This window comes from Xyrauchen texanus, chromosome 29, assembly GCF_025860055.1.
Source record: "Xyrauchen texanus isolate HMW12.3.18 chromosome 29, RBS_HiC_50CHRs, whole genome shotgun sequence".
Lineage (NCBI taxonomy): Eukaryota > Metazoa > Chordata > Actinopteri > Cypriniformes > Catostomidae > Xyrauchen > Xyrauchen texanus.
The window spans coordinates 29,392,948-29,413,877 of NC_068304.1; the positions used below are offsets into that span (position 1 = coordinate 29,392,948).

Sequence of the window (20,930 nt, forward strand, 5' to 3'; positions counted from 1 at the left end):
ATAGTATGAAAGAGCACGAGATGGAGGAGGAGTTACTGGCAGGACTTGCTGATTTTCATGCCTCAGCAGGCCTCATTGAAGCTGGCATTGTTGGGGCCTCTTCCTCCAGCAAACACAGAAACCCACAGCAGCAAACATACACTCTCATATAAGCAAGCAGAAGCATGCATGCTAACTAGCGTACTCATTTATTTAGACACACACTCTTTTGCAAACTAACTCACATTTTTATTAAGAAAACAAACATTGAATAAATTACACAGGTGCAAGACTCATTGTAGTCAGTTGCCTCATATTGTATCTTTGGTTGATGAATACAGTATATCATCACTCATTCTAAGTGCATAACACTGAAAAACACTAATAGCAACATGAGACATGTGTCTAGTGAACGTATATTCTGTGGCATACAAACAGGGCTGTAGCTAGTGGGATGAAAGTTGGTAATGATTCTAGGAGCCAAAAGGAACAAGGGGGCCCACAACAAATTCAAAACTGTATTGTAATTTCAATAGGAAAGGGGCCCAGAGCAATATAGAGTCAGGGGGCCCAGAATTCCCTGCTATGGCCATGAATAACAAGATGCCATTAAAATAAGTTTCCTTAATTAAGTGCCCTTAAACAGAAAATTGTAAAACATTAATCCAGTGCCGAACTATTACAGCAGTAAGCCACAAGAAGCCAAACATTACAGTGATTTGACCACGGGTTAGGCCACAATATGACGTATTTGTCTAAAAGGTATAGTAAAAATAAAGTCAAATCCCTTGAGTTCTTCTGCTAAATAATATTGTTCATTAGCCTTGCTGTTTACGGTTATCAAGCAACCTAACAATTTGGCACATAAATATGGAAAATGCATGCGGTCAAAGGTGTGTGTTTATCAGCATTTTACAATGACTTCAAATGCGGCTTATCCAGTCATTCAAATTTAGAGTTTAACTTTACGAGGTTTATAATATCCCGAAATCCCTAAACCCAGCCACAGATCCCATAACAACCCTGAACCAGCATTAGTATCCAATCTGCTTTTGTTCCTCTCACAAAGAGTGGCTAGGAGGACTCTGGGGAAAAAAGAAAATGCAGTACTGTTTATGCCTTCCCCTTCTCTCCAAGTCCTTTCCTGTGAGAGGGACCAGTGTTGGGTAAGTTACTCTAAAAAGTAATCAGTTACTAACTGCTAATTAGTAGCAGTTCTACAGTGTAATTAGATTACTGTACTAATTACTCCGTTTGAAAAATAATTGCATTACTCATTACAAAGTTCTTTCTAAAACTCTTATCAACCTCGACCAGATGAAAAATACAAGAATAGACATGAAATTGTTCATTTAATCCCTTCAAATAAATCATATAAAATCAAATACATTATTCATGAACTGGCCAAAGAATTTAAAGGGGGCTGCATTAAATTAGAAAACATACCTTTTAACATTAGACATTCAATTTTGATTTTAAATTCACTATTATTTTATATAGAATTGCTCTATTGTCTATACAGTATTTAACTCAATTACATCTGAAGTAACTGTAATTAAATGACTGAAAAAATAAGAGTAATCCTTTAATTTACTTTTTCCAATGAAAAAGTAATGTAATTGCAGTAATTAATTACTTAGTAATTGCATTACACCCAACACTGAGAGGGATAAATTGTCAACCTGCTCAGGGAAAAGAAATGCAATGGAGAACGGTGCAACGTGAATCGGGTGCTGTTTCATGATACCTTTTGGCTTGGACTTCAAGGGAGAGATAGAAAAGTATAGTAAGTAATGGAGCTAAGGAAGTAGAGCAATTATGAAAAATAGGCATCAGGCAAAGGGTGAGGACATCTTTGCATCATTGTTGTTTTCCCCTAAAACAGGATTTTACTCTTCAACAGAAAAACGTACAGGGCACAGATTAGACTACTAAAGGAATATTCTGCGTTCAATACAAGTTATGATCAATCAACAGCATTTGTGACATACTGTTGATTACCACAAAAATAATTTTGACTTCTAAAGTAAAGTATGTAAAGCTTATAATTTATAAAAACACTTACATTAATTCTTCTGTTAAAACTTGTGTGGTATTTAAGCTGTAAAGTTGTTTAAACTGTTCTGACAGTCGTTTTAGTGTTTGCGGTGTTACGGCGGTAACAAGTTGTAGAATTGGATATAACTTTACATAGAAAAGGTTAGTAGGTGATTTTATGTTAACATGCATACTGTATTTATGTCTTGTGTGGCTTTACTTTTTAAACAGTATTTTAACATGTATAGATTAGCCCTAATCACTTCCATTGTAAGTGCCTCACTGTAACCCAGATTTTTGCATTTTTGTTTTAAGACCAAGTTGAAGGACAAGTTGAAATACATTTTTGTGGTAATCAACATTATGCCTTTCGATTAAGATGAAAGGTGCACACAACGATTCCTGAGAAACACTGTTGATATTCAAACTCAACTGCCAAAACAAACACTTCCCTCCCTTCAGTACTCCTTTGGAAGCTTGCCTCCCAAATTCATGCACACAAGATAGTTTTACGTACACCAGCTCCAGACACTCACATCTCTCCTGCTACTAAATCTAACATCACAACACAAGCATATATGGGTTCTGTGAAACATAGCAACATTTATGTTACCCACCTATTGAGAAAACAAAAGGCAACTTATGCATCCGCCTTCAAGCGTTTTACCTCTCGGAGGTCTCTCCACCCCTGAAAAACAGCTCCTAGGCCTCGACTTAGCATAATCCTACTTTTTATAGTTTAGATTTGTCTGACCTTTTTCTCTTGGTCTGTTTCTCAGCCATATGTCCTCTTTGGAGTTTAAAACGTTTGCAACAGCCAGATTTGCCGTTGCTCTTCTTATAAATTTCACTCTCGCTCTGCCCCCACCCCCCATCCTGTGCACGCGCAAGAACCACCCCCTGTTGCTGACTGGCTGGAGTAGTGTTGTGTTGATCGGTCTGTTCCACTTTGTTTTTGTCCCAATATTTCAGGTCTGTATGTCCTTAGAACACATGTGAATGGGTGCCAAAAATTTTAAGCTCCAAAATCCACATAAAGGAAGCATAAAAGTAATTCAGATGACTCCAGTGGTTAAATCCATGACTTCAGATGTGATATGGTAGGTCTGGGTGATTTTTTGTCAAAAATTCTTGTCCCTGTCCAGAATCACCAAACACAGAAGAAGGAGAAAGTGAAAGTGCAGGAAAAAGGACTTAAATATTGATCTGTTTCTTACCCACACCAATCAAATTGCTTCAGAAGACACAGATTTAACCACTGGAGTCATCTGAAGTACTTTTATGTTTCCCTTATTTTATTTTTGAGGCTTCAAATTTTGTCACTGGAAGTGAAAGTGCTGAAATATTCTTCTAAAAACATTGTTTTTAGTCAGCAGATGAAAGAAAGTCACACACATCTGGGATGGCATGAGGGTGAGTAAATGTTGAGAGAATTTTCATTTTTGGCTGATCTATCCCTTTAATAATCTACTGGATACAGACTATTCAAAAAAACTGTTGAGAACTTCAATGAAGTCAGCACTAAAAACACACATATCCATTGATCTTTTAGATGTATCTCTGTATTTATTTATTTTTTGCTTTAAATACCACATGATATTATGCACATACAATATTTACTGACTATTTGAAACATGGTTATAGAATTTCCTTCATAATTCATGGGCTGAAATTCATTTGATCTACACAGCACTGGGTCACACATCTTTACAGTATCAGAGTAAAATACAAAGCAATACATAAATTCATCACATCGCAGCTGAAACAATCTTGGATGCCTTAAAATGTACAGTAAAACAGCCACAGGTAGACAATTCATGATTTTTTTTTTTTTTTTTACATATAGTGTATCTTAACCATTCACTGAAAACAAAGCAGAGATTAAAATGTGCTTGGTGTCATTCAAGGCATCCTCAAATAAAATGCCAGTGCTTGTTATATGTGCAATGAAATTGTTCCTGTTAATGCAATAAACAGTTAGTTAGTAAATGTTTGTTCTGTTTTAGTTCAGAGTCCGCAGTCAGTTTTGATCTATTCTAAGAGGAAAATCACATTAGGCAAATACACAACAAAAAAACACCATACATCATGTGTTAATAGTAATACAATTAGTAACACTGGCACAAGTACAGTACAATGATTTTGAGTATGCTAACTCTAATTTAATAAAGCATCCCATCAGCCTAGTGGAATGTGCTCAGTTCCACAACATACAGGCGTCACAGATCACAATTCACACACACACATACACACACACACATAAAATTTTTCTCAGATCACACGATTGTCCTGAAGTGCTGTCGCCTCGCTCTTGGACTCGAGAATGTTATCTCCCTTACTGGAGGACTTTTTTTTGGTGGCTCTGGACAATCTGCGTCTAAACGAGTCCCCAGCCAGGAAATACAGAATAGGGTCCACACAGCTATTAAGACTAGCCAGGCCCCTTGTCACCTGGTAAGTGGCATAAACTCTATCATTAAAGTCACACATGTCTGGGCTCTGGAAGTACAAGCGAGCCCTCATGTTCAGGTTCTTCATGACATGGAAGGGCAAATAGGAGACTGCGAAGACTGTGAGCACAATAATGACCAGGTAAATTGATTTCCTCCTTAGTGGATAATTGTCCATCTCATTATAAATGAGAGCCTTGACAATGCCTCCGTAACAGCTCAGGATGATGATGAACGGGATGCAGAAGCCAAAAACCGTCATGCACATGCTGTAGACGAAGTAGCCGGGCAGCTCATCCTCTGAAGTGGTGTCGTAGCACGTCGTGGAGCCTGTTTTAGTAGTACTCGTGCGCGAGTAGTAGAGAATCGGAGCTATTCCCACCACTACAATGACCCACACGAGAGCGACCGTGCGCACAGAGTTCTTCTTCTTCAGCCTCCCCAATGACTTCAGAGGATGGACCACACCTGAGTACCTGTGCACACTGATGCACGTCAGGAAAAGGATGCTCCCGTACAGATTCACGTGGAATATAAACCTCTGCAGCCTGCATAACACGTCCCCAAAAATCCAGTCTGTTTTATTAAAGTAGTAGAAAATGAGAAAGGGTAGCGACAGCACGTAACAAAAATCCGCGAGAGCCAAATTGAACATGTATACGGAGATACTACTCCATGGCCTCATGTGACACACAAACATCCATATGGCCAAACTGTTTCCAATTAGTCCAGCGATGAATACAATAATGTACACAGTGGGTAAATAGTAAAACTGAAAACCAGTCTTGGTCAATGAGCATCCTCTCGTGTTGTTTTGAAAGTCGGTCGCGTTAATCAAGAGTGACGTTATGTTATTAAACTCCCCTGTCATGTTGTCATGTATGTATAGTGATCAATAGGTCTCAGCAGGTATGTGATCTATGATAAGAATAGAAAACAGTCAACAGAGATATATGTAGATCAATCACGCCCACGTAATTAAGTTCACAACCTTAGTGTTTACTCCATTCATGGCTGCATGCGTGGTTTGAAAGAGAAAAGAAAATACATGAGAAAGAAGAAAGTCATTTGTCCCGTTTGAAGACAATGCAAAATGCAGCCTATATTGCGAAATCAGTAATTACAGCCCTTGGAGGACAAGAGAAAAAGTCGATCTCACTCACCAACGAGACGCGCCTTTATGCCACATTCCTAGAGCGCGTTTACTGGAATCAACAGCAGTATGAATGTGGGATATGTAGCCGTCCCGCCAGAGGAATTTGTGACTTCCAACGGCCCATGGATGTTAAGAGCGATCCTGGAAAGTAGCGCCTACTGTCTCGAACAGACACCGGTGGACGCGCGAAAATGACTGTACAGCGCGTGAAACACTCTGCTGAAGGAACTTATGATGTTCGATTCGTGAACGAATCGAGACTTTTGAATCGGTTATTTTTCATAATTCGGACGAACCGATTCGCGAAGTGTTTGAAAGAGAGAATTCTGCATTCTGAAGTAAAATGAGACGGTTGGTCGATGTGCTGGAGTAATGATAAAATACTTTTTAAATATGGTAGGAAAAACTAAAAAATCTCGATTAGGGGGACAGCTTAGATGTGATGACTCCATTGCGCAAGACGGGGTGACTCAAATGAATCAAATCATTGAACCGAATCTTGATGATGAATGGAGTGCGTAACAATCAGAATTCCCGAGCCACTGTTGCTTGTGCTGCTGCCGGAAAGAGGAGGGACTAGATCAAGAGCGATACCTCTATTAACGCTTCATGTGATGATTGATACATTTCCTCACCGTCGAAATACTTCCCAGTTATTGGTGTCGATTTGAGTCGTTGCCAACCAGAGGCCACCAAAACAGGTTTTACAGCCTGGAGAATCTGTGCAGGCTATCCAGAATGATCAGACTTTTTGAGTTTGTGACAAGCAAAACTAAACAAACTTACAAACCTGTAGCATGAATAAGCAATCAATCTCAATCTCTCTCTCTCTCTCTCTCTCTCTCTCTCTCTCTCTCTCTCTCACACACACACACACACACACACACACAAGCGCACACGCACGCACGCACACACACACACACACACACACACACACACACACTGATTGTATTTTTTTGATATACCTCATGGAAAGTATACTTGCCAAAATATTGTCCTGTTATTATCATGATGAAATCACATTTATAATTTTTTGAATGTGCATGATGCAGAAAGATTATGTGTAGAAACAAGGCCAAAACGTTTCCAAAAAAAAATTAAAAAATCATCCCTTAATTTCTTGTCTCTTCCATTATCCTTTTTGATGTCACTTCTTTTTTTAAATTTTTTACTCACATAGTGAAATATATATTCCACACACACACACACACACACACACACACACACACACACACACACACACACACACACACACACACACACACACAAAAAGGGTTGGGAGGGTTATTTTTAAAATGTATTCCACTACAGATTACAGAATATATGCTATAAAATGTATTTTGTAACCTATTTTGTTAGATTACTCAAGTTTCAAGTAAAATATTCTAAATTTTTTGGATTACTTCTTCAACACTGGTAAATTTTCACTTGTTTGACTATAAAAACTCTATCAAATGAATCTTGTTTTAAAGGTTTTTAGATATTTTTTCAGGAAAACAATAAATAAATTGTGAATTTTCTTGATAAAAAATATGATCGTGCCTGGTAACATGTGCATGTAAAATGGCTAGAAAGAGCATTTTAGCTCAGCATAAAGCTGACAAATTACACAACGTTTATTTCTATTCCTTCTGCTCTAAACATACTTCTCTGTCTGCTTGTATGAATGTTACACATCATAAGAAAGTGTTCAAATACACTTTTGATCGCATCATTTATATGTTTAAATGTTTTCCATTTTAAGGACTAAATATTAAATGAAACAAATAACATGCTAAGTAATATCTTCAGTAATCAAAATACTTTTTAAATGTAACTGTATTCTAATTACCAATTATTTAAATTGTAAGTGTAGTGGAATACAGTTTTGTATTTTAAATACGTATTCCTGTTACTTGTATTTTGTTACTCTCTAAACCTGCACACACACACACACACACACACACACACACACACACACACACACACACACACACACACACACACACACACACACACACACACACACACACAAGGAAACATGCTGCACCTGTGTATGGATTGGCCCTAATCACTTCCATTGTAAGTGCCTCACTGTAACCCAGATTTTTGCATTTTTGTTTTAAGACCAAGTTGAAGGACAAGTTGAAATACATTTTTGTGGTAATCAACATTATGCCTTTCGATTAAGATGAAAGGTGCACACAACGATTCCTGAGAAACACTGTTGATATTCAAACTCAACTGCCAAAACAAACACTTCCCTCCCTTCAGTACTCCTTTGGAAGCTTGCCTCCCAAATTCATGCACACAAGATGGTTTTACGTACACCAGCTCCAGACACTCACATCTCTCCTGCTACTAAATCTAACATCACAACACAAGCATATATGGGTTCTGTGAAACATAGCAACATTTATGTTACCCACCTATTGAGAAAAAAAAAAGGCAACTTATGCATCCGCCTTCAAGCGTTTTACCTCTCGGAGGTCTCTCCACCCCTGAAAAACAGCTCCTAGGCCTCGACTTAGCATAATCCTACTTTTTATAGTTTATATTTGTCTGACCTTTTTCTCTTGGTCTGTTTCTCAGCCATATGTCCTCTTTGGAGTTACCAATATATATGCTGTAAAATGTAATTTGTAACTTATTTTGTTAGATTACACAAGGTCAGTAACATATTCTAAATTCTTTGGATTACTTCTTCAGCACTGGTAGATTTTTTCACTTTTTTGACTATAAAAATTCTGCAAGTACAGTAAGACAAAATACGCATGTTAAAAATACATTCTCTGAAAAACATAAATATAATATAAAGTGTCGTTTCTAAAACAAGATGAATCAAATTGATTTGATTTAAAGGTTTTTAGATATTTTTTCAGGAAAACAATACAAAATTAATCAAGAATATGATTTTTGACCTAATATTAAAGATCTTACTAGAAAAAAGAAATTATGATCCAACGTGAATTTTCATGATAAAAAATATATGATCGTGCCTGGTAACATATGCATGTAAAATGGCTAGAAATAAACATTTTGTCTAGCATAAAGCTGACAAATTACACAAGGTTTATTTCTATTTCTTCTGCTCCAAACTTACTTCAAATGTATTTCTCTGTCTGCTCGTATGAATGTAACATATCATAATGCTCTTTGGATCGCATCATTTATATGTATAAATGTTTTCCATCGAAAAGGACTAAATATTAAATTAAACAAATGACATTAAAATGCAAAGCAATCTCTTCAGTACCGGTAATCAAAAAACATTTTGAATGTAGATGTATACTAATTACCAATAATTTAATTGTAACTATAGTGGAATAAGTTACTTGTATTTCGTAATTAAAATACATAATCCCGTTACATGTATTCAGTTACTCTCTAACCCTGCACACACACACACACACACACACACACACACACACACACACACACACACACACACACACATATACATATATATATATATATATATATATATATATATATATATATATATACATATACAGGTATGTAATATTTGCAAGACTAATGTTTTTATATAATTAAAAGGCCATTTATTAGTTTTGTGGGAAAGAGTCACTTTGAATTAAAAGAAATCAAATTGTTTTCCTTTTGTGTATTTAGTCTGCAGTCAAGGACAAAAGCATGCACACACACACACACACACACACACACACACACACACACACACACACACACACACACACACACACACACACACACACACACATTGTATGTGAGAAGAATAATAGCGGAAGGAAGGAGTAGATTGTTCCCTATTCTTTAAAATTATAGACGGCTGAATGTCTGAAACAAAAGTCAAGGACTCTTGAAACAAAAAGTCTAGTTGATGAAATCACATTTTCATTCAATGGTCATGCAATAAATATGTTGGTTGTGGCACCAAACATACAGTACCTGGACTATAGACCATCTAACAACCTAGCAGTGAACATAGTTATAATGAAGTTATAATTCTTAATAACATTGAATAATCAGATATTTGGAATTATATGAACAGTGAATATGGTCATGTTATTGCATCTCATGTAGTATGGCATGCAATCTTACTGATAAACTGTGCTCCTTCTTTTACAACTGCTAAATGCTTTTTTCTCTGTACTATGTCCATTGCATGAGCAAATACTTAAATTTTCATTTTGTGAAAGTTAGGGAATTTTTTCCTTCACTGCAGCTAGCAGGATTTTCTCATCTTGATTGTCAAGAGTATAACAGACATCCCTGTTGTGCAACAACATTGTTATTGTAGTGCTATATGTGTTTGAGGGAGAACAGTATGTGTGTTTCTGTGCAGTATACTTACACATGTGTACGCATATAAATCTAAGACCCCAGCTGTGCAGAGCTGGCAGTTGGCAGACAGAGAGAGAGAGAGAGTTAGTTAAAACACACACACGCACACACACACAATGAAACAGGATGCACCTGTTGTAAGACCTCAATTTGTGTCTGATTGCGTCTGTGTGTCCGCATACTCCAGCTGGAGAAAGCTCTCTCACTGGTGCTTGTACAAGAGAGAGAGAGCATTTACCCTTAGTGATATGACCAATTTATTGATTGTATAGATATTACATTTTTAGCTATTTTCATGGAAGTAAGCTTGTGATTCTTACGTACTGTACATATCCATATATTTTAACTCACCACTTATTGTTCATATCTGTTTAGATTCATACTAATCATTGACTTTCATCAGATAAACTGGATCCATGAGAGAGTTGTTCTTGCAATAATTATAGAATCATTAATAGAGATCTTTTCAAGATTTTAATCAGTTATCATTTACAATACTTTCTATCCAGAGAGACCTACATTGCACTAGTTTTAGAACTCCTTACGTGAATTACAATGCCTTGTAGTACTATGGCAATAGAGTTTTCTTCATAACATTTACATTTACATTTATTCATTTTGCAGACGCTTTTATCCAAAGCGACTTACAAAAGAGGAAAACATAAGCGAATCATCTTAAGGAGACAGTGGTACGAAAAGTGCCATACTACAAAGTTTCACTATCATCAGAATAGTATACAAAACAGATTTAAGTGCAACGTAGATTTAAGTGAAATGTATTTTTATTTTAGTGACCGGTTAAGTGCACAATTCAGCGGTAAACTCCCTAATCTGTGAACCTGCAACCTTTGTTTACAGGGTATTAACCACTTGTCTGCTAACTTATAGGGTTAGCTCATGCCAAAATGAATAGTCTGTTGTTATTCACTCAACCTAGTTGTTTCAACACCAGTACACTCAAATTATTATTTTAACATTAACATTCTTATTTTATTATATATTAAGAATTATGCATTTCAATTTTATAATAAAATTCCATTAAGTTTAATTGAGTACTCTTGAAAAATACAGTGAAAAAAAAAACTTATATTGTATTTATACATTTAATTTTGTTACAGTAAACATTAGACAATTCAATTTGAATGAATTTCGTTAAGAAATTGAAATGCATAAATAATAATAAAAAAAGGTTAAAATATTTGTTTCTGAGTGTATGACTTTCTCTCTTCCCTGAAATAGGCCTACAAGAGAAATTCTGTGCAATACTCATGCTGCTTTTTTTCCATATAAGCGCAACGTAGTTCTAGCGGGAAGACTAGCAGCTGTACATCATCACACCATGAGCTGGGTAATTCCCAGCCAATCACATGTAAGCCATTGCTTTATAAGTCTGCTCACAATTTATCACATTGCTGTTCCAGTGTGCTAACACGGCAGCCTCCACCACCCCACCATCACAGGTTCAGTCCCGTCCTGCACGGGGGTAGGCTCCTCATCCCTGCCTCCTATCTCCGGTAGGATATGACGGTTCCGAGTACAACTTTTTTGGACCGCCAGATGGGGCCTACACCAAAGAGAGACATTACTTTTCTGTTTTATATTCATCAAATAAATGTCATCTTAAATCTCACTCAAGTCTGCAAGTCTTCCTGATAGAAATATAATGAAAGGGAATACTGACCAAGTCACAGTCATCTTATTTTGAATTCCTTGGAGGAAAGAAAGGTATACAGTTTGGAAACAACATGAGGATGAGTACATGGTGACAGAATTTAAATTTTTGGGAGCTATCCCTTTAAAATGAAACTGTGTAAAAGTCATTCTGTTAGCTTAAACTGTATGTCCATCCATTTTTCATGATTTGTTTTACTGGATCACTTAATTACCATGTTAACCTATTACAGCAACCTGCAATTAATTTACTGCAGATATGCATAAAGTAACATCACACAGGAGTCTATTAGCTGCAGTTTGGCTGAGAGTTTCATTTTTCCAAATTATATATAGATTTAAAAAAACAAATAAAGAAATAAAAATAAAAAATAAAAATGTATATAAAGGTTGATTTCCTCACAGTCATTTGGTCACTGTGAAGATCGGGGAGATTAGAGCAAAGCTTGATCCGGGTACATGGTTTAACTATAGTCATATTGTAGCAACCAGGGGTGGAAACTGAAAAATAATACTGAAGTAAAAGTACTGTTACTTCTTAAAATTTTTTAGTTTGAGTAGAGTAAAAGTACCTGTCCTAAAAACTACTCAAGTAAGAGTAAAAGAGTAGCTCATTTAAAAGTACTCATGAGTAGATAGTATTGAGTTCTGATTTGCGAAAGTTATGCCCTATTTAAAAAAGTAGCACACATACTGTAATTTACATTCCCTTTTATGACTGTTTTCCATAAATAATAAAAAAGAAAAATAGGTATTTTATAGGTGTTTTTAATGGACAACTTTTAAAATACATCACTTATCTATGATACTATAAACACTACATGAATCAGATTGAAAAAAATAAATAAATAAAAGGATGACATGCTTACAGAAATGAAAAGATGAAAAAGTTATTTTCAATATCATAATATATGAAACAATTACATTAAAATCAGTTCATGTGTAGGGTCAAAATTTTCCTTAATGCCGAGAGAGAGAGTTATTGTTGCGCATAAAACATGTTCAAAACAATGCGAGGAATGCAACAAAAAACCAAAAAAACACTAAAAAAGCATGGTCACTTGGCACATCATGTCCCGAATCAATAGAGGCAGTAGAGAAGTTGTTTGGTACAGGGGCCTCATTGGGCTTTAATGTAATAATTCACACAAAAATGAACATTCTCTCATCATTTAGTCATCCTTATGCCATCCCGGATGTGTATTGGTGCGTTCAGACCAGAGGCGTCCAGAGCGTCAAATCGACAGGAAGTCATTCATTTTCTATGGCAGCCAGCGTCTCTCGGCTGTGAGAAGCAGCGAGTCTTGGGCGGTGTGGGCATCAGAGGAAAGTTCAAGTGCGGGCAACGTTATGGTAATGAGCTGTTACGTAGTTCGGCGGCAACCTATTGGAATATAGAAGTGCTCCGCTCTAGCGAAGTCTAGAGAACCCAACCGTGTAAATTTTGGTTCCCACCAAACATTAGTTCCGAAGACAAAATGGAGGAGAAACTGATTATTGCCGTGGCGGGTTTTCCCGTAATATTTGATCTGTCCCTGTTTGCTTACAAGGATATAAATAAAATAAAACAAATTATGCGTGGACAAAGGAGTCTGACATTTTTGGTGTGCCAGGTGAGTTGATGAAGAGGATATTATGGTTTATATAATATTATATAATAATATATTAAAATATTTCATGAGGATATACACTAATTGTGATATGTCATCAAAATGTTACCGGTCGACATGTCTGGATGTTTTGCGGCCCTTTTAAATATATTTAACAATACCAAGCATTCTCAACGAATGTTGCCGCCTATTTCAACTACGTCAGAGTGTCCACGAATTTTCGATCATTGTTGCCAACTTAGCGACTTTGTCGCTATTTTTAGCGACTTTTCAGACCCCTTTAGCGACATTTTTTCAAAAAAGCGACTAGCGAAAAATCTAGCGACTTTTTGGACAAACCTTAGCAACTTTCCAAATTCCAAATATCGCCAGTACTGCAAGCGTGAGATCTTACTTCCCCACTACGTCTGCTCTGTTCAGTGAGCGGCTGAGAGGAGCAGCACATTCCGTTGACTGCACGCCAGCGGACATAGACATGAATGAGCTGCGCATGTGCACGCTGTGTTAGCAGGAACCAATCAGTGATCACATAGCAGCTGCCTTCTCCTTTGTTTTAATTCAAAACATTTAATTTGACCGTTTTTTCTTGGCATGCGCTTATATTCACTACTAATCAGAGTTTTAGTTCATTCCGATTCGGTTTCTGAACTCTCCGACTTCAGATCGTATATTTACAGACTCTATACATTTTACTTATCCAAACACAACAATAAACCTTCTTCAAACTCATAAACATGTAACGTTAGCTAAGTTCCGTTCCGTTCCGTTGTCTAACAGAAAATATGTAATTGAGAACCGTTTTACTGGACATTCGGCTATATACTTATATAAAAACAGTATGAGCACGGTTTAGGGGAGATAACCGTTATTCTAAACTGAAGTAGGCTACAGTACCGACAAATTAGGCAGAATGCAAATACGACGCGATGACGTCATTAATATGCTAATGACGCGATGACGTCATTAATATGCTAATGACGCATGACGTCATCTGGCGACATTTAGCTACATTTCGAGCAGGCTTTAGCTACTTTCCATTGAAAATAGTTGGCAACACTGTTTTCGATAGTGTTGTTGACAGGGCAGCCAGAGCGAAGTTTGAAGCTCTCGCTGCCTCTGGTCGGAACGCAACGTATGACTTTCTTTAGCAGAACACAAATGAAGATTTTTAGAAGAATATCTCAACTCTTTAGGTTCATTCAATTCAAGTGAATGGGTGCCAAATTTTGAAGCTCCAAAACTCACATAAATCAGCATAAAAGTAGCCTAATCCATGTGACTCCAGTGGTTAAATCCATGTGTTCAGAAGAGATATGATAGGTTGGGTAAGAAACAGATCAATATTTAAGTACATTTTTACTATAAATTCTCCTCCTTGCTCAGTCTGTTACGAACACCGGTGAAGGCGCCTCCTCCTCCATCCTTCGGAGATCGCATTCACCCGAATACTGATTACCTAGGTCTGATTATTCCCCAGCTGTTTCTTGTTACTCTGCCCTATTTACATTTTTACTAATTCCTTGTATGTGTACAAATTCCTTATATGTGTAAGCATACTTGGCAATAAAGCTGATTCTGATTCTGATTCTGATTCTATTTAACCGTGTCTGTGAATTTCTCCATTGCGAAGTCTTGTTTGCCCCGGCGACATTTCCAAGCAAGTTTAAACCTTACCTCGAGATATTCTGTGTACCAACCTAGCCCGTTCACCTTGACTACGATTGTTAGCTACCTGTCCCGTTAACTTCTTGCCTGTTACTGACCACGATTGTTTGCTGCCTGCCCAGACCCTTAGCCTGCTCTGATAACGTCTCTGCCTCTCTTCTACACACTGTTTGCCTGCCCAAGACCCTGCCTGTACTACCTGTGTTCTGACTATACAATAAAACCGCTGATGGATCCCATGGAGTCTAAATCACACAGTCAATCTCCACTTTAATTTCACTGCTTCTTTTGTTCTTGGTGATTCACATTGTTCACGCATATCGCCATCTACTGGGCAGGGAGAAGCATTTCTAGCAAAAATTTACTTAAATATTTATCAATTTTTTTTCTCCCACACCTATCATATCACTTCTAAAGTCATGGATTTAACGACTTGAGTCATATGGATTACTTTTGTGCTGCCTTTATGTGCATTTTGGAGCATCAAAATTGTGGCATCCATTCACTTGTATTTTATGGACCTAAAGAGCAGAAATGTTCTTCTGAAAATCTTAATTTGTGTTCTGCAGAAGATAGAGAGTCATAAACATCTGGGATGGCATGTGGTTGAGTGAATTATAAGATAATTTTCATTTTTGAGTGAACTATTTTTTGGGGGGCCACCTTGTCCTCCTTTTGAGATACAATGTTCAACACTGATTTAGTTCTTGTATCGTTTAAGCCCAGCAAAATCTGTGTTCTCATTCTAATGTATGATGCACAATTTTCTGAAGTTTGTGAATGGTGGAATGTTCTACTGAAGTATTGCTCTACAAAGTTTGATACTTTTCTATCAGGCATTAGAAAAAACTTGATAAACGCTAAGCATACTTATAAATTATTTTATCATCTCTACTTTCCTGTTAATTTATTATATAAATTAACACAATCGCTACATCAGGGGTCAGTATTATAAAAAAATTAAAAAATTAAAATATTATTAAACAGTATTAAAATAAAAAATGTCACTGTTTTATTCTATTACATTAATACTTTTAAAGCTACTCAAGTTATTCAGCCAGTGGTTTTTATTGTTATTGTTGTTTGATTAACAGCCTTTATATGACAAGTCCAACATTTTGATGCAAATATGTTTTTTCCCCCCACTGTTTATGTTCACTTTAGACCAAAACGACTACTTTTACATTAATGCCTCACCAAGATGGGCATTGGTGGAATTACGAAGTGTATTTGATAATTTAGACGCAAACCCCTAGTAGCGCACAAACCTTAGCTGCCTGTCAATCAAAGAGCATGCAGCTACAGACGTCAGGAAATAAGTCAATATTTTATATTTTATCAAGATCAACCAACCAGTGGTTGTTTTGCTATTGAGATGAACACCCCTGTTCTAGACATAGAACATAGGCTAAGTATAGAAAATGTTTAATCAATATCGAGGACATCTCTCTCTCTCTCTCTCTCTCTCTCTCTCTCTCTCTGCTCTCTCTCTCTCTCTCTCTCTCTCTCTTTTCTTCAGAAAAACATCAAGATTGTTTTATCGCCCAGCCCTATTGATAATATTGCCTTAATTTCTCGCATCAACCCAATAATCTCAGTGATAGAATGTTAATTAACAGGCTACATTATAGACACACAGAATCTAGTAAGCAAAAATATTATATTTACCTAGATATGTTTCTTCAAATTAGAGGCAGGATTAATGCTGATATCTGGCTTGAACAAGTTAAACTCACATGTCACAGTCAAGCAATTGGCCTTTTTCACTGCGAAAAGCCCTTTCAGGTGCGGCCATGATGTTCAGGTGTTGAAATGAGTTTGAGGCATCCTCCACATCCATAACAGTTGGTGCCAGATCTATTGCCAGCTGCCATTCAAGTTATTTACATGTGATTGATTTGACGGGAGTCAAGAGACTCCCCAATCATATTGATAAATAAAAATAAAATCAGGACAGAAAAGTATCAAATACGATGGTGGGAAAATAGTGCATTAAAGTACAATTACAGCACTTAAAATGTACTCAAGTAAAAGTAAAATTCCTGGGGAAAAACTACTTAATTACAGTAATGTCAGTATTTGTAATGTGTTACTTTACAACCCTGGTAGCAACCAAGTTTTTGGGAGAAAGCCATAGTTTTAATGCAATTAACCAAGGTGTTACTAATGCGGTGCTAATATTGAATTTAATTTTTGTGTGATTCTACTGCAAAATACCATGGTGATACTATGGTTACTGTAGTAAAACCATGGTTAATTTTTGTATGGAAAGGCTATGGTTAGGTTTAGGGAAAGGGTTGGTGTAGGATGTCTTTGGAGCTCTAAATAAAACCAATAAACATGCTGTAGTAATGCCCCTATACGTATGTTAGTATTTAATTAGGAGTGCAAATAGCATCAAACACTATTTGCACTTAGTGCATAGAAGATGCTTTTGGTTGCTATATGTAGCAGAGATCGCTGTTTGCACTTAGTGCAAATAGCCTCTGCCTTAAAGATTTTATAGTAATAAAGGTCATGCAAAATTACTTAAAAATTAAAATGTCCATTCTGTTAAGTGTACAGTATATACACCACCTTTGGGTCAGCCACAAGGAGAACAATAACAGGGTGGACAGGGTGGCCTGTGAATGATGACTAGTAAACATACAGAATTTGTAAACTTTTACTGATGATTTAATTTCTGTTCATATCAACATATTGAAATGATGTTAAAAGTGCAAATTAATGCATTAATTTCCCATATAGACCTTATTAATGCTATCACCATCTTTGATTTTTTAATAGGATTGGCAATGAGGCTGTGAGGGATAGACTGACAGTCTCTTCAATGGGCTGTACTGCACATTAATAAAAAAATCTGTCCAAGATCATAATTTGTGATAAATCAGATGTGATCTAGGAGCTTTAGACAGATTTATACCATTCGTGCCATTGAAGAGACTTTAAGTCTGTCCCTAAAAGCCTCATTGTCATTCACATTAAAAATCAAAGATGGCACTAGCGTGGATAAGGTCTATATCTTCACATTAAAGAATGGACACGTCATGCTTGACCACATATGACTAACATCACAAAATAAAGTAGAACTTTAATAAAACAGAAGAGTTATCACACTCCAAATAACTCTAACATTATTTTGCTGAATGGTGACGTCAATTCATAACATAGATCTTCAATTAATGGTCATAGTATTATGACATACATGGTCAATAAAGGGTCAAGGACAATATGAAAAGCCTGGGACACACAAAAAACCCCTCCCCTATCAGTTTTAAAATCACCATAAATTAAGACATGTTTGTGAGAGAATGTAATAAACACTTCATTGTGTGTGGAAAACAAATTTAATCTGAAAATGTATTACGTTTCATTTGTCAAAGATTTTAAACGTGTACTTCTGGGGACATGAGGAAGCATCACTAGTGCACTAAAATGATTTTAAGTATTTGAAATGTGACTTTTAGGCCTCAGGAGTGTAACATTAAAAAAGTTGCTATAAAAAAAGACCAACTTGACAAGCTTGACTGGTATACATGCTGTACATTTTAAACAATCAAGAAACAATATCAGTCTACACATTTTAAGATACATCTTACATGCTTTTTTAGGCCCTACTTCTTATAATTTATAACTTATAATGTTAATCTTTAAATTATTATTTTTTTTAAATAATTTTTTATTTGTATTTTTTGCTTTAGAAACATTATTTCACATTATTTACTAATGACTGTTTTAAACCCTTAATCAGACTTTTTGTTTTTGCTTCTGCTGTGCCTTCAAGGCTTCTGTAAATGCCTTCTTTGCATGTAGGCTTGCAGAGCCCGACTTTTGACTTAAACAGGAAAGGTCTGGGGTCTATCGCAGTAAGTAGGGGAGGCTGCAGACATGGAGCATAGGCAGATATATGGCACAGGCAGTCTTACACCACTGCTGTTGTTCCTGATGCGTCCTATAGGAGGATGCTGTACAGTTAGGTTGGCAGGGTTGTGAGGGTTACTTTTGAAATGTATTTCACTACAGATTACAGAATATATGCTGTAAAATGTAATTTGTAATATATTCCATTAGATTACTCAATTCAGTATAATATTCTAAATACTTTGGATTACTTCTTCAGCACTGGTAGATTTTCACTTGTTTTGACTATAAAAATTCTGCAAGTACAGTAAGACAAAATACACATGTTAAAAATAGATTATCTGAAAAAACGAAATATCTTATGCAGTGTTGTTTCTAAAACAAGATAAAACAAATTTATATTTTTACAGGAAAACAATAAAAAAAATATTATTAAGAATACGATCTTTGCCCTAATATCAAAGATCTTACATTACAAAATTATGATCCATCATGAAATTTATTGCTAAAAAAAAAATGACCATGCCTGGTAACATGTGCATGTAAAATGGCTAGAAATAGCATTTTAGCTCAGCGTAAAGCTGGCAATTTACACAAGGTTTATTTCTATTTCTTCTGCTCCAAACTTACTTCACACTTACTTCTCGGTCCGCTCGTATGAATGGAGTCATAAGAAAGTGTTTCACCGCTGTTCAAATGCACTTTGGATCACATCATTTATATGTATAAATGTTTATAACAGTCTGGAAAAATAGACATTTATTAATTTTAATATCTTTTTGAATGTGTTGAATCTTGACACAGGGTGACACACATTGAAAATGGCACCGTTAGATTGGATTCATGGTGAAGAACTGCTTAAAAGTAAATTATTTCCTCTCGTAAATGTAAATGAGTGTAAAAGTCAACATCATACTGTATTTCGAAATGATTGATGCCTGAGCTCATTGATGTCATAAAATATCAGTCTGCTTTATTATTCTATCCATCATTCCTGGTCAGAGGCTTCCATGAATATTTAGTTTATACATATAAGGTTACGCTCTACCCTAGTTTAATGGAGCTACGCTCAAATATTTAGTTGTGGTTAAGTTGTGAATTAGTTAGATCCGATACAAAAGCAGGTCTTATATATACACACTCTAACAAGCCAGGCACAGGTGATATCATTGAGCTAATAATGAACAGGAAATCAGGAAGTACTTGTGCTCTATGTTCCTCTCTGCTGGACAAACCGTGGTATGACATGAAGAGATTACTTGGCATTTTATTGTCATTTGATTTATTTAATATTTAGTCCTTTCAGATGGAAAACATTCATACATATAAATGATGTGATCCAAAGTGTATTTGAACAGCGGTGAAACACTTTCTTATGATGTTACATTCATACGAGCAGACAGAGAAGTAAATTTGAATTAAGTTTGGCGCAGATGAAATAGAAATAAACCTTGTGTAATTGTCAGCTTTATGCTAAGCTAAAATGCTAATTCTAGCCATTTTACATGCACGTTACCAGGCACGATCATATATTTTTTTATCAAGAAAATTCACGTTGGATCATAATTTCTTTTTTCTAGTAAGACCTTTGATATTAGGTCAAAAATCGTATTCTTAATAATAATTTTTGTATTGTTTTCCAGTAAAAATATCTAAAAATCCTTAAAACAAGATCAATTTGATTCATCTTGTTTTAGAAACGACATTGAATAAGATATTTAAGTTTGTCAGAGAATGTATTTTTAACGTGTACTTGCAGAATTTTTATAGTCAAAACAAGTGAAAAAATCTACCAGTGCTGAAGAAGTAATCCAAAGTATTTAGAATATGTTACTGACCTTGACATTACAAATTACATTTGACATTATTATATAATCTGTAGTGGAATACATTTCAAAAGGGGCTGATGTGGTGGTTTCAAAAATATATAAAGAAAAAGAGAAAAAAAATAAAAATAATAATAATTAGTGTCATCAGAATATGATGTTGCAGCAGCTCCATGTCTTGTGTCTTTGTTTACTGTTCTATCTCCCCTTACCAGGTATGACATGAATAACTTGTCATGTAATTACACTTTGTATAAGTCAAGGCTTTGAAAAATGGCAAATGTCATTCTGTGAAGTGTATTAATTGTTTGTTAAAGATGTCTAAAAGTTTGGTTCAAGTTAACCATGAGTGTATCACATGTGCAACTGGTGA

At 35.9% G+C, this 20,930-nt stretch overlaps 1 protein-coding gene across 1 annotated transcript; it reads right to left on the reverse strand.

Annotated features, from left to right (window-relative positions):
- Window positions 1-3,568: 3,568 nt before the first annotated feature.
- On the reverse strand, window positions 3,569-6,189 carry LOC127622647 (P2Y purinoceptor 1-like). Its single transcript, XM_052096662.1, has 2 exons — window positions 5,630-6,189; window positions 3,569-5,384 (listed from the first exon to the last, which is right to left on the reverse strand). Exon 2 carries the CDS (start codon window positions 5,335-5,337, stop codon window positions 4,288-4,290), a length of 1,050 nt encoding a protein of 349 aa, XP_051952622.1. The 5' UTR covers window positions 5,338-5,384; window positions 5,630-6,189; the 3' UTR covers window positions 3,569-4,287.
- Between the last annotated feature and the right edge of the window lie 14,741 nt (window positions 6,190-20,930).

Excerpts from the sequence above, each read along its gene's own strand:
- LOC127622647 (XM_052096662.1), bottom strand. The coding sequence starts at position 5,337 with ATGACAGGGGAGTTTAATAACATAACGTCACTCTTGATTAACGCGACC.